This window comes from Notothenia coriiceps, unplaced genomic scaffold, assembly GCF_000735185.1.
Source record: "Notothenia coriiceps isolate Sejong01 unplaced genomic scaffold, NC01 NC01_scaffold00000339, whole genome shotgun sequence".
Taxonomy (NCBI): Eukaryota; Metazoa; Chordata; class Actinopteri; order Perciformes; family Nototheniidae; genus Notothenia; species Notothenia coriiceps.
In genome coordinates this window covers 24,609,925-24,622,189 of record NW_011333040.1, presented here as the reverse complement: position 1 = coordinate 24,622,189, position 12,265 = coordinate 24,609,925, and the positions used below count along the sequence as shown (strand labels likewise).

Sequence of the window (12,265 nt, the reverse complement as noted above, 5' to 3'; positions counted from 1 at the left end):
TTACACAATGAATGATCATCCCACATGCAGCACAAAGACAATATATTTTACAAATTGTATCTTAACACTGCAATAACATAACCAATTAGTTATTTCATAGTCATAAAGGTATTAACATTAGAATTTCTTGATTTAAATTAAGAGCCACCAATAAACATAACCAAGAGTACCTTATATTAAAATATTAGAAATAACAGAAGTCCTGTTTTTTTCTCTTTTTTTTGTTGTGTCCTTCAAAAACTGACGGTTAGGATCCTAAAATAGTCATACTTCTTTTTCCCACTTTAGTGCAAAGGAAAAATATCAAGTGGGCTTATGTACCTTATAATAAACTCGTACATTTAGGGGCAAGACATTTGTCAAAGTGCAATCAACAAATGCCAAATGCTTACTGACAGTGAACCAAAGAGATAAGGGAGTTTTTTGTATCCAATTACTGTCCCCTTTAACACAAACAGCTTTCAAATCTGCTGACTTGTTTTTCCCAGTGATATACAAATGGAACAAGGCATTCAAGTGCAATAAATAATGGCAATATAATAATAGACTGATAATTATAGACTGTGCTCAAAAAGAGGAAGAAATACTACTGTTTCCTGCCACAGTTCAGCTCTCATCTGCATTTATTAAGGTTGCTTTGATTCAGTGCGGCCTCTGTTAAATAAACAAATACTTAATGCTGCCCAACACTGAAAGCCCCTTAGTGAACTACAGCAACAATTATTCATTCTGTCAGTGCATGAGGTTGGTCAAAGCACTACGCTGCGTCTCATTGTTGTAACAAACATGAATGCAGCAGAGAATGAAACATAGCCTACACACTGTTGAGAGGACATTCTAATTGGTGGTGCTTCATATTTGCCTCAATGACTAATGACAATCAGATGGGAATATCTTTTGCTGCAGTAGTAAGTTATCCAACGCAGGCCTAATGAGCCTATTGTTAATAAAATATGTATGTGCTTGAATAAAGATACATGGCGATATTAAATGAAATGTATATCATGGCCTATTTACGTGACATTAGTCCATAATGATAAAATGAGTCGATCAGTATCTGAACAAACTTAAATAAGAGATACATAAATAAACACACACACAAACACACACACACACACACACACACACACACACACACACACACACACACACACACACACACACACACACACACACACACACACCCCTCCCCCATCGACACGCAGCCTGACCAACAAGCCTGCAGAAACATTTTAATTTAAGACATCCTGAGATCACAATATTTATGGCAACAACAGTGAATATTTTCACTACCTCAAAGAACCCCATGTTCTCATTTTGTATTGATTAGCTTGGTCTTTAGGCCTGTTATTCTCCCACATTAAACAGCTGTTTTTTTGTTATCTGTTAGATTTATTTAACAAATTAGGGTGAGAGTTTTGAGCAAAGTTGTGGCTTAGTCATGCCACAGTTTATTTAATGATTTCATAATGTGGGGAGATTTAAATCAATCTATAATATACAATCCTGGTATCAAATATTAAATTACACTAAACACAACTCAGTTAATATGTTAATTGTGTTGTCATCTCAACATATCTATGGGTCGTTTATTTTTGATGTATATTTAGGTTAGTGACATCATTCATGTTTACTCTTAGATGATTACTCCTTCTCATGCATTTGAGGTAAGCCATTGGAGATGTTTCATAGGTCAACCAATCCCAATGGACCTGTTTGATAAGAACGGAAAACACCTTTGGGGCTGGAGAACACCTGCATGTTTTGCTAATGAGGCCTTGCAGGAAATTCACTCAATACAAACAACATAATTGCAGATCGATGACACATCGTAAGACTAAAACAAACATATGGCTTTTGCCAATTTGATGAGAGGAAAGGATTACTTTAAGAGTGATTTACATGACAAAAGGGTACTTGAATTTGATGTTGAATCAGTTCACATTGTGGCAGAATGAAAAAGCTAAGGAGGACATGTTGTTCCGACTGTATGTCTGAACTGAATTCAGATGTCTTACCTTCACTGCAGTCCTTTCCTTGGAACCCCGTCCGTGAGCAGTCACATGTTGGTTCGTTGTTAATTAGACTGCAGATTCCTCCATTTAAGCAAATGTTGGCCAGTCCACAGAGGTCCTTCAAGACCCCGTCACTGTTAATCATGACAGACTCCGTGTTGTTGACCTTTATGTCTGTTATCCAACCAGTGAAAGGTAGCTGATCCTTGACTGTAGATGATGTGAGCCGTAACGCCTCGGATCGTAATTCCGGTGGTATTCCACCAACAAACAAATGGCTGAAAACAGTCATATCCCGTCTTTTGGACTTCACCTCGACCCATTTTGTCTCATTGTCTACCTTTAGGGTCGTGTTCTTAAAGTTTCTCCTTATCGTGACTGCGTGCCATTGGCTGTCATTGACCGCCGTGTCAGATACGACGGTTGCAGGCTCGGCACAGAAGATTGAAAAACGAAGGCTGAGTTTACCGTTCAGTATGAGAAGTTCTAAAAAGTCGCAGAACCCCTCATCGTCGAAGTACACAAGCAGCCCATGGGAACTCTTTGTCTTCATATTGAAGCTCATTTCGCTTTCGCAACATGCATTCCATACTGGAAATCTGGCCCACTGGCCTTCAGCATCTGTAAATTCTAGAGAAGTGCCTATTTCTGCAAAGCACAAAATGAGCAGCCCAGCCCATATGATATGGGCACTATGTGGCTTTTGTAAAACCATCATGTGATCGCAAAATATGTGCAGATAGACAGGAACTTATTAGGCTGAGTTTATTTATGAGAACCTTTGGTCCAGCAATAAATATATTCAGTTGACTTTGAGAGAGTAGGCTGGCATACAAGTGACTCTCTACATTGGTAAACAAGTGTAAACTGATGCATTGTAAGAACAAATATTAAATGCTATTTAATGCTTGCATAGCAATATGCTTTGCCAATAGTTATATCCTGGAGCAAATACCATTACCTCACACTGTCCAGGCCACTGGCCAAAAATCTCACAGTTCGCGCCAAATTAGTTTGAACTGTTTAAAGGTCCTCTCTGCCATGGCTATTTAGAGCAAAGTGACAGAGATTCAAATATCCATCGGGCACACTCAATCTAATTTATGTAATTATGGAACGGTCCCTTCTGGTGCCAGTTAGTGTGTGCACAGTTTCACTTGAGTTGAAATAGCAGCTTAAATCTTCATGTTTATGCCAACATTCTTTGGCGGGTAACAGGAAGCCTTGCTCGGGGCTTCTCACCCTGAATCCTCTGTAACATTGAGAAAAAATGCCATATGGAGACACGTTGGCTGATAAGCTCGGCAAAATAAGCAGTCTGTCTGTCAAGGCAGTCCTCTCTCCCAAAGCTCTCTGCAAGAAAAAAGCAAATGTAATACATTATCAGCTTTTTTCCACCACATCCAAATCAAGTAGGCCTACAGCTAATCAAGCCCTTATGTCCAAAGAGGCCCTTTGTTGCAACAAACATGAGCCATATCAATAGATGAATATCGCCAGGGCTTAGGAAGCATACAGCAGCTCTGGACTTTCCGTATCACTCGATCCACACATGACTTCATAGTGTGCAGAAATGTGTCTTAAAATGCAGCTCTTCGAAGAAAAAACAACAGTGCGCATATTCATGTAGTGTAAGAAAGAAAAAAAACATCAGCGAATTATACATCATTGATTGCATGTCTAAAAACAATTCCTGAGAGAGTCCCGGTTTAAGTAGCCCGAAAGGGAAATTGCCGATTTTCAACTCTCATTGTTTCTTCTACGGATTAACACTTTTGCTTACACTCGATACAACTTCTGCGGCCGTAAATAGCCATTATGAGCAGCATTCCGATATAGAATATTCACTGGCCTCTCCTCACTTGAAGACCTAACAGAAAAAGTGCGTCATTTGATTCACAATGGTCGGTTTGTGTAAAAATGAACCGGTCGGGTTGCCACTGGATCTCATTCAGACCCCTAAAATGTGCTCTCCATTACATTTGGCTCGTTACTATTTTTCGGACAACGAGAGGAATTCAGATTTTCCTTCCAAACACTAAACGCGTTAAATATTCAGATGGAAAAAAAAACACAGTAGCTTTATTCTCAATCTACGCAATTAGTTTGCATTTCAAGGAAGACAAATGCACATCGGGTTTTGTTGGGCACTGCACTTTAAACAGCCTGAAACATGTTCTCCAAAAACAGCAAATGTGATGGAGGTATTAAAATGGTCATCATGCATAATCCTCACCGGAATGCAGCGTTTCAAAGCTATATTTTGCCTAAACGGGACATCATGTCATCAATAATATGCCCCATACTTTAACATCTTACCCTGGATGACAGCTGTAAAGGGCGCACTATTTAGAGTGTTATTCTATGCTCACATCTGCAGCGTTTTTGCAGTCGCTCTCAACTATACATTTCCTTGCAAGAAGAAGACGAGGCATTATTTGTTTTTTACCTTTGCGCGTACACCTCTACTTCTACGGGACCCTGAATAGTTGGCACAAGAGCCGGGAAAAAAATCGATTGCATGCAAATACCACGGGATAAAATCCTGTAGACCGCGACAGTCCATATATTTTACGGTCTGTTTAAGAGCCTGTACCTCAAATCCACTCTGGCGAAACCTTCACATCAAGATCTGCTTTCAAGTGAATCACAGCATCAGCGAGGAAGAGAGAGAGAGAGAGAGAGAGAGAGAGAGAGAGAGAGAGAGAGAGAGAGAGAGAGAGAGAGAGAGACGGGTCCAATTTCTCTCCAACTCCACAAAAAAACAAAACCTTAGTCATACAACAAATTACCTTAAATATTCCATTGTCCAATATTTGTTTCCCGAGTAAATAGACGAATCACAACTAAAGAGACAAATGAAACCCCCGGATGGAGTGGCTCGGGAGCGCGGGACGAAAATCCAGTGATCTTTGTGGAAGAGAAGGTGCAATCTGGTTTCCCTGTTGAGTTTATCCAGCGACTGTCAGGAGCCACAGACAGAGCGTATCACGTGTCTACTCTCAGTGATGTCTACCGGGGAGGGGCTGAATGCAGTACCTTGGACAGCGCCTCTGCCTCCATACGCATCCATCCACGGACATTTATGGCAGAGGCAACTTTAGAGATAAGGCTTGTAAAACTGCTCTGATTGATTAATTGATCGCACTAGAGACACCAAACGCAGGGAAGCAGTCAGAGATGGTTTTGGTACACTTAGAGCACAGGGCTGTAGTCTTTACACACAACTACAATAGCTTATTTTTCTATGTGTATATTCCATATTCGCAGATATTATTGCAATAAATTAGACCCACGTGATAGAAAATGAAAACTACCAGAGTCTATTCAGGGGTTATTATGAGATCCAGCTAAATGATTAAATACACAAAATGAGTGTAATTCCCTTTTCTCCAAGCTCTATTTTTCATGGCATCATTATTGTAAGTTGTTTAGTAATAACTTCTCCAGCAGCTCATACTGTTATTTAAACTGTATGATTTTATAGCACATACTGTAAAATCTACATTGGGGTTGTACCAATATGGAAATTGTATTATACGATGTGACAAACTAAAAAATAACAGTATCACAATATAAAGTATGAAACCACTATACGAGATATACATATCAATTATAAAATGTACTAATAAATGATTAATTAAACAAAATTATATGATTATCAATAATTAACATTCTGTAGGTGCCACTGTATGTAAGTTCAAATCACAACTGTCACTTATGTTGTTATTATATGAAATACACACCTTGTGGCTTGTGATAACTTTGAACCTTACCAGTATAGTGCTACAACTCTTGTCTAAATACATACCACAGTCTGTGTTGAATCTGTGTTTCTAAATAATAAGAAATATATCAATATTAAAACAAGTTTGTGTATTTGCCTTTCTTTTAGAGTTAATAGTTTTTTACTGAAATTAAATCTTATTAGTCATTACAATGAAAGCTGCTGTAATAATTCTCTAGCAATATGAGCACAATAGTTCTTTTAACAGATGTCATCAATCACTGAGTAAAACAAACTTGTCTGCTAGAGCATTTATAAATAGTCTGCTTCCTTCCCGTAACTACTAAGGTTGTAACAATTAACAGGCTAAAAGTGGAGGATGTGGGCTGATGACCGCTATATTGCTATGGCAATCCTCAGTGTGTAAAAGCGTGGCAAGGCATTGAGTAAAGTGAGCACTAGTTCAGTACATCAACAGGATGTCCTTGAACAGGGCACTTAAAAAGCCTGAAGAATGAAATGGCTGTTCAGCGGCAGGAAACTCAAAAGGTACAAGAATCGTTCATGTAGTGTTCCGCTTGGACAGTACAGGAAAGGTCACTTACTTTGCATATTGAGACATATATCAAATAATGTCCGATGAGTATAGGAGGAGAACTTACCCGCGCTAACGTGTTTAAATTGATGCTTGTTCAAGTGCTGGAGTCTTAATGTCTTAATGTTGCGATGTGTATTCGTACAGATTATGTAAAAATAGCTTGTAGCATTGGAAAAAGCCTTTCTATTGCATTCTGGATTGTATTCCTGTCAGAACCTTGCAGTTAAACATCCACATTTATAAAAGGCTGATACAACAATTTGCAAACAGTAAAAACTACAATTTAAAAGAGGCTTGTTTCTTGTATTGACAACTATGATAAGATAAAGTTAATTTGGTTGCACACAGTTTATAAATCCTCTTGACACCAATTGATAGGCACATTGCACAGGTATCAAAGTGTTTTTCATAAACAACTAAGCATGCAGGATGCATTGTCTGCATCTGGATCTGTCCATCCAGACAAGGCAGCCCTGCATCAGAATGTGTCTCGTGACTCATGTCCGGTGCAATTTTAGTCCAATCAGTCTTTCAACTCAGTGGTGTGTTTCATGTGACCAGTGTCCTCACACATACAAAAAACACAGGCATGGTGAGAAAATTGCATTGTTAGGTAACCTACATATCTGAAATACATCAAAAGAGTATAGATACATTTTTAATTTAGACAGACTTTATACATATATTAATGGAGCTCACTGATGATATATGATACAATATACATGCATTACATGTATGAATTATCCTTTATCCTAATTATGCTATCATTATTCATCAAAATGTTATCTGGTCTAATAGCGAAAGGGATACATAAATGTATACATTTTTAATAAATGTAAAAACATGGTACAAATAGCGATCGACTGAGTAAACTTTTAAACAATATTTGTTTCGTTCTTTGTCTTAGCAAAAACCTAGTAACTATAACCACAACAAATAGGTTTTGCCTTTAGAAGAGTAGAACCCTGCATGATTCAGTGTTCAAACAAACTTGTTGTGGTTGTGGAATTACTTGTGTCACCATGATGATAGATTGAGGGAAAACAGAGAGAGAGTGCATTCAAGATTAATAGGTCTGTGCGTTCAGGATAAGACAAGGCCGCTTTTTGTCATACATTAGTAATCTCTCAGTTTCTGAAGTGACCCGATTCAAAAGTCCAAAAAGCATATGACATTAAAACCATCCATTAGCTTAAGTTAATCATGTTAATGATTAGGTAGGACATTGTTCCTTTACAACAGAACACCTGCTAAGTGTTTTATTCCTTTTTTGGTTGAAGAAAATGTCCATATTAAATGTGACATTTGAACCCTGCTTCTTTTATATTAGGAAAACATCAAGCTCATGTTCCAGTCTTTTTGCAGATCAGGATAAACAACCTGGCCCAACATTTCTACTGAACGCACAAAGATGAAATGTATCTATATTGATATTTCCACCCAACTCAAGGTGACTAAAGTAAATCAAGTATATTTACTTTAAAATTAAAAGAGGGCTATTATTTAACAAAAGGGAAAGGACGAAAGGCAATTTCTTTAAAGTACATGTCAACAACAAGGCTATTCAAAGTTTCTGCAGCAAACATTAAGAGCAGTGCAAAAGAAGATTATTAAAAAACATTCCAATACAAGTTATTTGTTGTTGTTGTTATAGAGCCAAGATAATAGATAATGGAAAGCCAAAATAGGAATGAAATACAAGAAACAAAAGTACATGATTTGTGTGCAGATCATTGAAGCTGAGAGGGAAGATATGTATTTAACCTTTATCTAAGATTTTAGGTTTCAGTTGCACTCTGTAAGTCGTACAGAATCAGATACAATAATAGTGTAATGTTTTTGTGTGCCATTATTTTGTCAACTATTTGACATACCCATTTCACCAAATGATTGGGGACAGCATAGCCTTTCCTGCCTGTGTCTAACATCCATATGATATGGTCAAATTGTAGACTTTACTTACAGCAGCTTATCATTTCTAGTCCCAAACCATTAATTTTGCTGACTGAATGTTCTACTCTCTCTGGCAGATGTTATGAACTGCAGCTAGCTAGAAAACATATCTTGGATTAAATGATGTAAAAGTTAGTTTACATTTGTAGTCTTATCTCAAAATCATTAGTTCACATAAATTATGTCTTAGTTGCATGAAATAACTTGTTTAAGCTGAATATAATAAATAACATTATTTATCACTGCTTAATATCATGTGTTAATATAACAAATGTATTTTAATAAAAATGAATTGTACCATTTTGATTTGGGGATTTTATTTATACATTGTTTCACCAATATGGTTTGGAAGGGAAAACTTGAAACAATACATTTAAATATCCCAATGTTTTTATTGACAAAAATAACCTCTTCAAGACAGGAATTAGAACCCACAACATTTAACAATAAGTATGTGAAAAATCACACACCTGACAGTGAAAGGTCAGCGAACAGTGCTGATCATTATGATGTCACTAGCAGCTGGAAGGCAGTAACAAGTGTCTGTGCATTTCTTTACATTGTAAGCTGGTTTTTCAATGTTTGCAACCTTGGCTTTAGTTCCTCTTGGCCCAACGTGAGAAGAACCTTTTGGATGAGCTGGAATGTGAGCATCATAGTCTTGGGCTAGTTGAGATGCAGTGCGTATGTAAGACCAAACAGAATGCACATTGCTTTTGGCAGGTCTTGAATGTTGTCGATCACAACTTGTCCCTCAAGGATGATCTTCAGCTAGGCTGGACTACGATGCAGGGAAGATGAGGGACCAGCACCTTCATGCTCAACCAGGAGGATCCCAATGTCAACGTCGCGGAACGAGTCTTCATCATGTCCTGAAACGACAGCAACATAAGAGCACAATCAGGACATGTTTCATTAAATAACCATGAATAATGCAATATAGTCATAAGAGAGTCAGACTCATGAGGGAAGGTGTGAGTTGGTTCTGCTGGAATACAGCACAAACAAATCACTGAAAGAGGTTGGAAAGAGCTGTTGCTATTAGTGCTGACCGAGAAATCATATTTCCGTTGTCATCGCAATATGAACATGTGTGATAAAATAAATAGCAAAATAGCAATAAACCCCCCCCTGGTCGGGTAGCGGTACCTGCAGGCAGTGACCCTCAGCAGCAGAGGAAGGAGGACAGAATAAATGATACTGACAGATGTCTGTGTTCTTCATTCTTTCAAAACTTAAAACTCAATATAATTCTGTCAGGAATATTCAGATTCTTTATTGACATTTTAGATTTTTTTCCAACGAGACATTAATGTATATAATGACTGATCCTCGTGTAACCGTTATACTGTTGCTGCTCTAGAATCACTACAGGTACAGCTGCTAGAGGAGGGGCTGCTTTGTCTCAGCCAGCAGCACACTTTATCTGCCACATTTAAAAAATAAGGCAAACTAACCTACACAGTTAAGACTATATAAGCGGCTTTTGTTTTGTCTTGTTTGTAACAATTTCACCAATATTTATCGGCCAGAACTAATTGTATAGTGATAAGAGGAACAATCTTAATCTGTAATTGTATAAAACTACGCTCACAGGGTTTACCAGGGACAGGAACTTACAAATAATGGTGCTTTTAAATACTCTGTCAGAAGGTAAGAGGTTACTTACAAAGCCTGCTTTGTAGAAGTCTGTGGGGTTGTCGCCAAGGATAATTGGAAGCCCTCTGAGTACCAGGGTCCGGATATCAGTTGGCTCTGTAGTCTCTTTGGGAGTAAAATGACAACAAGTTACACAGCTAGAATGACAAGAAATTGTTGGTATATTTGACTCTTTACCACAGCTGTAGGACAGGAAAATAACCAGTTTTTTTTCCAGCTGAATCTTTGTCCTTGTCATTAGTTTATTTTTGTATGATGTATTTGTGACATTGTCAAACACAGAAAGCATACATACATGTACAATAAAGGTGAAAGAGACCATTCTACCAGGGTCAACAGTTTAACCCGTTACCTTTGAAGACAAACTCTGTCCCGCCCATCACGAGGGTGGAGTGGAGCCCTCGGCTGTAGCGCCCCCGGATGGGTGCTGAAGGTGGGTTGTTTGCAGATGGGGTCGGAGTAGTGGTAGTAATTTGATGTTCTGGCCTATTTAACTTTCCCAGTTGATTTGGATCAGTTTTGGATCAGTTTTTCTACGGTGTAATTGTATTTTTCTAAATGTATTAAATATGTTTACATTGTCATTCATATGTGTTGATCTGTTAAGCCTACTGATATGAATGTGTTGTGTAACATCGGGATATTTAAACAAATTTGATTCAATTTGATTTGTCTTTATCTCGCTCGAGGGGTGTGGCTTCAGGGTTGGCTGTAGGTTGCTCAGCTGGGCGGCCTGCACAGCTGCATGTTACCAGGCTGATTAGCAGCATATGTGCTTGGTTTTGCACCAAGGCTGCTAATTAAAGACACCTTTACAACTGACGAAAACAACAAGGGCAGGAAAACATGCACTAACAGTTTAGTTCAGTTTGTACTTGTCCATGCCCTCTTAGTTTGTGTCTTGCACCCTGAAATTGTTAAAATTGCAGTGTGTCAGAGAGGTTTGTAGCGCCATGCATGACTGTAAGTTAAAAGATTATTAGACATTTGGTTTAAAGGCTTTGCACACCCACACAGGTGTATTCAATTACCCGGGCTGATTAGAGCTCCAGTCAGTAGGTGGAACGTGGGAGGAGCTATGATGGATGATGTAATAAGATAAAAAAAAGATTAATTTGTTCCTCCTTCTCCTGTAGGCCTTCATTGATGTAGGACATAGAGAAGAAACTATTTCTTGAAACATGTTGTCGTCCATAGCATCAACGCTTACTTTGCAAGGCAGCTTGATTTTATCACGAGACCACGCAAGAAAAGATGATCTGCGTTTTCTCCTGACTCCTGAGTTTGATTGACAGATGGTTTTATCTGATCACCTGCCGACTTACAAATGTCCTGCCTAATAATGGTTTCTAATAAGGTTCTGTAAAACCATCTCACATACCAGGTCAACCCTACTTCTGTTCGTAGCCTCAGAGCTCTTTGTGGCTCTTAGCAATCAAATTAAAGTGCTATATATCACCGAACCAAATAAATATGACCTTCTTGACTTCATTTCATAGAAATATAATGAAATGATGGACAAATAAAAATAAAATGGCGAAAGCATGTCACATACACTTTGCTATGCATTGATTGATATATTTGAAGCAACAAATATGATACATTTTATCAAGCATTGAGTTTTTCTTCAACCCAGGGCTTTAAACTTAGTGTCATTAAGCATATTCTCACTTTTTCACAGTGGGGGCATGCTTGGGAGGGACATTTTCACTAAGAACACACAGTTTGTGTTTCCAGACAATGTATCCAAGTCATTGCACCTCTTAAGTAGCCACATTTATTTCATAAGAGTTTCACCACTCACCAGCTGGGACCATTTATATCTCCCTATTGAGGGGATCTGTATCCTCTAGATTAAAGCTGATTTAATTTAAAAATCTGTATCATTACAGTTATTAGATCAGGAGAGAGGGAAAAGGACATTGCTACTCTGGAATTCATTTCAGAGGATTTAATAAAACGTAAGTTTGTGGACCACAAAGATCTGGTCACATTTCTAGCCTGAATGAGCATACTGATTGTATTGACTCATACATAATGACCCCACTGAAGATGCATGAGATAAGCATTACCATGCCAAAGACTTGGATTAAAACATAGATTTTAAAACCTTAGCAAACAGTCTGGAACAAATTGCTTCACTCATTATCAACATCAAAAGCAGGGATTATTGAATCAATTGATTCATGACCCTTAAAGGTGGGGTAGGTAATTTTGGAGAAACCAGCTTGAGTGCACTAGAATTAGAAAATACACAACCGGAACAAATCTGCCACTTCCTTACAGAGCCCCTCCTCCAACACACACGAACGC

At 38.1% G+C, this 12,265-nt stretch overlaps 1 protein-coding gene across 1 annotated transcript in view; it reads right to left on the bottom strand.

Moving 5' to 3' along the window:
- LOC104952680 (neurexin-1-like) overlaps positions 1-4,924 on the bottom strand; it is a 379,092-nt gene extending 374,168 nt beyond the window's left edge. The window contains exons 1-2 of the mRNA XM_010779550.1: positions 4,808-4,924; positions 2,019-3,368 (exon numbers count right to left, since the gene is read on the bottom strand). Coding sequence (XP_010777852.1) covers positions 2,019-2,733 — 715 coding nt within the window. The 5' untranslated portion in view covers positions 2,734-3,368; positions 4,808-4,924. The remainder of the gene's footprint in view (positions 1-2,018; positions 3,369-4,807) is intronic.
- Positions 4,925-12,265: the final 7,341 nt, after the last annotated feature.